The following is a 7,001-nucleotide window of genomic DNA, read 5'->3' as shown; positions in this document are numbered from 1 at the left end:
AAAGAAAGAAATAAAGAAAAGAAATGATCACATCATGAGAAATCTAGACATAAAGTTTTTAACTTTGTATATCCACTACAGAATCATGCAATACCCAGTGTGAGAGAATGAAGTAGGATAGGAGAAAATTACCTGCCGCTGCTGGGAGTCAACAATTTTCTTAGGTACAACATAAAAGCACAATGCATTGATAAAAAGGATGCAGCTGGGCGTGTTGGAAGCACACAGGGCCTGGGCCCCACCCGCAGGGTGATGGCCATTCCACCCGAAGGGGCAGGAGTGGCTGGAACGAGCCTGGGGGCAAGGTCCTAAGCCCCATTCACTTGGCCTCCAATCCTTAGGGCAGGGTCCGCTGGCACTCCCCACTCCCGGGTCCTTGCTTCCTTCACCAGGATGAGGAGCTGGAATATCGTGGGGACAGAGGCCTCACAGAGCCACCCAATCAGTCCACAGCAGCCATGGGCAGTCCCTGACGGGGAGGGTGCGCCGGCAGGGGCGTGGCCCCATGCCGCACGTCACCTGCATGCGCACTGAGCCGACCAATCAGCGAGGAGCGCGGGCAGCCAGGCCGGCTGCTCTCGTGAGAACCCAGGAACCAGGCAGGGAGCTTCGTGGTGCCAGCCTCTTCAGGTCCTCTGAGGTAGCGAGATTAGGGATCCCTCAGGCGAGGTGCCCTCGGTGGATATGCGGGGAAGGCGGGCCCGAGGCTCTTTGGGGAAGAGGGTGTGAAGGGCGGGCAGCCAGGCTGACCTGCGAGGAAATGGGCAGGGCAGGGAGCTGGAGCTGCCTGCGTGGTCCCCAGGAGGGCCCCGGAGGCCTGTACGTGTGTGCAGCGTTTGTGGGAGAGAGGTTGAGGGGGTCGACATGGTGTGTGTCGTTCCCCTCTTCCTGCCTGTATGTACTCAAAGTTTTTAACATGAGCTTTTCATGTTCATAATTTAGCTATTGTCACAACTTTCTGATTTTGTTTTCTTTAAAGTACCAGAGAAGATTGAATCATCTAAAATGATGATTTTCTATTATTATTCCAATAATAAATTGTGCAGTAGAAAAGGAAAGACAACCTTTCTACCCAGTGAGAAACATGTAATTGGATCCAAAAACTCATAAACTTTATATTGCCATGTGAAATGTTAGTTGCACTGTTATAGGACCATATCTTCAAAAAAGTTTGAGAAAATTTCTGTAGAGATGATGGAGACAATACTCTTATTTTTAAAAAGCTTACTTTAATTTTCAGCTCTTCTATAGTGATAATTCATACAAGCAGTATATTTGGAAAACTTTGCTTGGTGGTAACAAAGTGCTGGTTTTGTGAGCTTCCTAATACATTGAGCATTATAAATGGATACCGTATGTAAAAAATATTTGTATTATGGTGCAGCTCTTCTATGATTGCCGAAAACTATTCTTAGCAATTGATGGTAGATCTCTGATGTGAAACCATGTTTGGGAAAGCATTCCTTGCAGTATTACAGTTTTCTGAAACACCACGCTATGGGTAAAAATGTCATGTAAAAAGCTCTCAGAAAATATTTCAAACGTGTTTTTGAATGTATTTCTTTATCTGTTTAAACCTAAATGTTTATACCCATGGACATTGCTTCTTTTATTAAAACACAGTTAATAGCATCAACCACGAGATTGATTAAAAGTACTTTGCTTATTGTGTATTATTTCTACCCTTTTGATGGTCTTATTAAATAAGATACTTTTTTGTGCTTTACATAATGAGTTGTGACAGTATTTCACAGAAACATGTCCTTTGAATTGTAGGACATTTTATAAATGTAGAAATTAAAAGTTTGTGGCTGGGCGCGGTGGCTCACGCCTGTAATCCCAGCACATTGGGAGGCCGAGGCGAGCGGATCGCGAGGTCAGGAGATGGAGACCATCCTGGCTAACACGGTGAAACCCTGTCTCTACTAAAAATACAAAAAAATTAGCCAGGCGTGGTGACGGACGCCTGTAGTCCCAGCTACTAGGAAGACTGAGGCAGGAGAATGGCATGAACCCAGGAGGTGGAGCTTGCAGTGAGCCGAGATCGCACCACTGCACTCCAGCCTGGGCGACAGAGGGATACTCCATCCCAGAAAAGTAAAAGAAAAGAAACTGTTTTAATTATTTGCTTTTTTTCATTATCCGTCAATTAAGTGATTTGCTGTTATACCAATTGAAATTGGAATACTAATATTACTACCTGAAAGGTTTTACCTAAAGTGAGTAAATCTTGCTTTGTAAAATGATCTTTGCATTTTACATTTTAAATGTCCTTCCGATATTGCTGAACCATCAAGTCACATATTGATTTCAATATATGCAAAGAAACTACTTTTCAACATGAACTTTTAATGCATATTCATTTACTATCTAGCTGACATTAAAGAGGATCTTGCTGCAAAGAGAAAAAGGAGTGAAAAGATTGCAAAAGCTTGCAGTGAAATAAAGAATAGAGTTAAAAACGTTTTGAGAACAATGCAACTAAAAAGGTATGATTGTTGGCTTTTTTGCATAATGATATTTATATCATTTCTTTGTATTCATTGGTGCAAATAATTTCCAGACCTATCCTGTACATATTGGCATCTCTAGTGAAGAACATATTTTACTTGATTGTTCCCTAAGCAGGTAAGTTTTTTAGTTTTATAACCTCAGTTTAACAGAATTGAGAGATATTAGAGAGATATTACCTAGAAGCCAATGAAGATGACCTCTTTTTGCCTTCCAGATAAAAATAGTCTTCCTGTAAAATTAATGTTTATCCATTTCTAGAAATATGGTAGCTGAATATAAGATAAATGTCTTCAATGTTTAGTCTGTAGATTCTTAACAATATTCAATTATGTAGAAAGGGATAACCTTATGTTGTAAATAAGTTATTAGTTAAATTGTTTTCACTATTCCTTTTACGAAATCATTGTGTGCCAAAGTGGAGAAATAGTTAAGTGAAGTATTTCTTTTGGGAAATCTTACGAGATGAATGGCTACAATATTCTTGAACCTACTTATGAGAATCCATATGTTATTTAGTAAGAAGAAATGAAAAGTAAACTGCTTTTGGAGAAAATGATTGTTTCTGGGAAATTTATAGTGCTGTAAACCCTCCTTAGTCTTCAGCACGTAAAGAATATAAGATAGCTGCTCTAGTAGTCAGTTAGGAAAGGATCCTTTCAGAATGAGAGTAACTCATTTCACCTTTTCCCAAAAAGAAGATTTCAGCTGCTATTACTCCCTTGCTACTTTATGGTATAAACTATGCCAAGTCAGTTTTGGTTTGAATAGGATTAATTTTTCATCTCTCTATGATATATGACCTTGTTACTTATTATGTGTTATAGGCAGAAACGTGATTACAGAATTTCTCTGAAGTTGCCGAATGTCCTTGAAGAGTTCACCACAGATGAGCAGAAAGATGAGGAAGGAGAAGGAGAAAAGGAAGAACAAATTGTTGGTATCAGGCTTAGCTTTATGATTTACCTATTGTATCAATGTCTCAGGGAGTAATAGTTCATGCAGAAATTCAGCAAAGAAGGAAGAAAGCATGAGCCCAAAGAGGGGACCCGTTAGTGGACTCGTGTACCAGGGGAATATAATTGCCATGCAGCAACTGAGGTCAGCATCATAGCGATTAAGAAGTTAAAATGAGCCCAGTTGGCGTATTTGTACAAGAACAGCTGTAGGGTTGGAATTTCCTGGGTTGGGGTGTAGCCGAGCATGTTGATAGAGGGAGAATTGGGCAGGGCATAGACGCAGGGATGGGGTTATGATGACTAGCTGTGGAATTTCAGCTGGGACTGAGTTACCTGAGCACATGGGGTGGGACATTGGGCAGTGAAAAGTGCTCCATTCAATAGGCATCAGGTCCTGACAGATTCCTGAGCTGTAGTACTGAAGTGAGTGACCTACAGTGGCAGGAAAGTAGTGGCTGTATGTTGGGAAGATGGAGAAACAGTTGATTGCAGTGGTCAAGGGCTGGGACTCTGGAGCCCCACTGCTTTTGATCCAATTCCAGTTTGACCATTGCTAGCTCAGGAACCATGGGCAAATGATTTATCTCTGTGCTAAAGTTTCTTTATATACGAAAGGAGACATGGTAAGAGTACCTACTTCAGAGTTGTTTGGAGGATTAAAGGGTTCCTATGTAACGGGTTTATTTAAATTTTTCAGGATGCAATCTGGCCCATGGTTGCTGTTTATCAATGCTATTATTAGTATTATGTAGGTATTACGGTCATTGGGAACGACAAAATGTAGGGGATGACTGTGTGTGCCACGTAGTGGAGATGAGAACACTGTTGTTGGAGATTAGGTCAAGGTGCAGAAAAACAGTCATTAATGGAAGGTTCATCTATGTACATATTGAATTGACTAAGATTTAATACGTGTTTAAAATCTTAATAAGAAACAATGTTTCTTAGTTAATTTCTGTATAGATCTTACCTATCTGTGGTCAACAAATTATAGGGAAGGTCATCAAATACTCTTCATTTGAAATCAAGAATTGGGACGTGCATGTTGAATATGTACAAGAAAGAAAATTCTTTACTCCATTACTGATTAAAAAGGTTATCGTTTAACATATGAGTGGTGAACACAATTGTTTCAAATTGGTCATAAACGTTGTCTAAAATAAAGTGTTCATAGGTATTGATTCAAAGAGTATTTCTTTAATGCAGAATTATGTTTTGTAAGTATTAAAATTTACCCAATTTTAATCACTTGTTTGTTTTGTGCTTGTAGAAGATATTTCAAGAGCAACAAAAGAGGTGGCAACAAGATAAGAAAGGACCTGAAAGAGATTGAGCCATCACACGAGCAATTCACAAAGGTCTGTTCTATTTGGTAACACAATACATTCTTATAAAATACAACACATGCATAAAAATAGAAGACAATCTGCTTGTTTCTGAATGTATGGAAAGATATTTTGGTTATACATTTTGAGTTACCATTTTCACTTTGAATGTATTGTTCCAGATTTAACATAATTGGTAAATGCATTAACATAAAACAGTATTTTTAGGATTCATGAATAGTTTTGTGGGAGTTATTTAGAACAGGAAAAGGTAAGTTGGAAATTTTATCTAGAAATATACCTCTTGTGTATAAAAATTGATACTTTATGAACACATTAATGAAGACTTTATTTTCAGTTTTTAGGAGATCAGCGACAAATCTTTGGAAGGCAGAAAGTCCATAAGTCCTTTCTAGATGTCTTTTTCACTTGTGTTGTTTCAAGAGTTTTAGTTAAATAGGAAGTAGGCAAATGTTAACTACTGAGTATCTCTTTTATTTTCTGCTGTAATGTAGGAGTGTTTTATGGCATATTCACTTTCAAAATTATTAGTGACTAGTAATGGATTTACATGACAATTTGTAATAATAAGGGATGGTTCAGATGTACAACAGAATGGGAAAGCCAGCAGATTATTAACACGTTGTGAATTGTGAATTATCTGCTGTTGTACAGCACATTAGCAAATTGTCATCGGACAATGACCTCTTCTTCATGTAGATGTATATTATTTAGGAAACAATGGAATTCCTTTCTGTGAGGTAAGATATTCTTTTTAATAATCTTGTGAAAAGACATGTTCATATGTCACTCCTCTACACTAACTGAGATGTGTTAAATAAACTGGGAAAGAGTTTGAAAATAAAATTTTCGAGCAACTGGAGGATTATCTATACACAACACAGTTATTTAAATAGAAGTCACAAGTGGAGAACATGTTACTATAATGTTCCCCAGAAACCATTTATTAATTGGTATGAACATGAGACTAGAAAAGTTTTCCTGTCAGTGTTAATGCTACATGTTACCACTTAGGGTAGGAACTTCGGTATCATCTTGGACTCTTTTGAGTCCATTATCTTTCCCATGCAGTTATCATGAGGCAAGTTTTACCTCTGCAATGGTCCTTAAATTTCTTTTTTTAAATTGCCACTGAGGCTACCCTAGTTCAAGACCTCATTCTTCCTTGCTTATACTATTAAACTCTTTTCTGAGTTCTCTCTTCTCTTCTGAGCCACCTTTCATTGATCAGAAATACTATCTTCCTAAAACCCTTCCCTTCCAAAAATGCTTCTAGCCCTTCCCTCTTCCCAGCCTGTCAGTGGCACCCACATGTCAGTTCTTAGATATTCAGAGACTCTCCCCTTTACATGACCCCCTCTTAGGCTTGTTTTGCCGCCTTCTGTCTTTCTTCTCGCCTCTCCGGGTTAACAGCCTTCTCTGAACGTCCTCTCCATTAGTCTCATGCTTTCTTCATGCTCTTCCCTCACAATGCTTTTTAAATCTCTTTTTTCCTTGTTTTTGACCGATTGAAATCTTTTGCCAACTAAGTTGACATCAGTCTCCATTTTTGGCTACATGTCCGAGTGAGTTGCCCTTCCATAGCAGTTACATAAGTTTTGTTATCAATTTTTTTGTATTTGTGCATTTACTCATGTCACAGGAATATGAAAGAGATTGCGTGTTCATTTTTTACATCTTCCTTGGCATTAACATACCACATTTTAGGGAGTAGGAGCTGTTGAACTGTTTGCTGAGGGAATAGTATATATTTCAAACATAGTTATGTTTTCTCTAACTTGAGGTCATATCACAGACCATTCTATCCCTTCAATGGAAACCATGTTATGTGGACTATTAGTAATAACAAATCGGTCACTACCTGGTGAAAAAATATGGTTTTCATGATGTAAGACTACCAGTCTTTTTCTGTTTTTGCTCCATCTTGACCATAACATGTTTATCAAACCACTTTCTTCAAGCAAAGTACATGACTGTTGGACGTGCTATAATAATATTTCACTGAAATCTGGTATTAAAATATTTAAGTATTTGGAGCTCCATGTATTGATTACAGTTTTTAAATTTGAAATAAGGGGGCCAGGCGCGGTGTCTCACGCCTGCAATCCCAGCACTTTGGGAGGCCGAGGTGGGTGGATCATGAGGTCAGGAGATGGAGACCATCCTGGCTAACACGGTGAAACCC

The 7,001-nt window shown here is 38.8% G+C and overlaps 1 protein-coding gene across 1 annotated transcript; it reads left to right on the top strand.

The window, feature by feature from the left end:
* Positions 1-505: 505 nt before the first annotated feature.
* On the top strand, positions 506-4,887 carry FAM9C (family with sequence similarity 9, member C). Its single transcript, XM_011957889.1, has 4 exons — positions 506-869; positions 2,375-2,489; positions 3,339-3,447; positions 4,741-4,887. The coding sequence occupies exons 1-4, from the start codon at positions 506-508 to the stop codon at positions 4,801-4,803; spliced, it is 651 nt and encodes a 216-aa protein (XP_011813279.1). The 3' UTR covers positions 4,804-4,887.
* The last annotated feature ends 2,114 nt before the right edge of the window (positions 4,888-7,001 follow it).

Source organism: Colobus angolensis, unplaced genomic scaffold (assembly GCF_000951035.1).
Source record: "Colobus angolensis palliatus isolate OR3802 unplaced genomic scaffold, Cang.pa_1.0 Scaffold450, whole genome shotgun sequence".
In the NCBI taxonomy this organism is placed as follows: Eukaryota; Metazoa; Chordata; class Mammalia; order Primates; family Cercopithecidae; genus Colobus; species Colobus angolensis.
The sequence above is the reverse complement of the archived record's forward strand: the minus strand, read 5'-3'. Positions and strand labels throughout refer to the sequence as shown.

What these genes read in the sequence shown, in the direction of transcription:
- FAM9C (XM_011957889.1), top strand. Translation starts at nt 506, where the DNA reads ATGCCGCACGTCACCTGCATGCGCACTGAGCCGACCAATCAGCGAGGA. An exon ending in GTTGAGGGGGTCGACATGGT is followed by an intron (nt 870 to 2,374) that starts GTGTGTCGTTCC and finishes TTTACTATCTAG; the next exon opens with CTGACATTAAAGAGGATCTT. An exon ending in GAGAAAAGGAAGAACAAATT is followed by an intron (nt 3,448 to 4,740) that starts GTTGGTATCAGG and finishes TTGTGCTTGTAG; the next exon opens with AAGATATTTCAAGAGCAACA.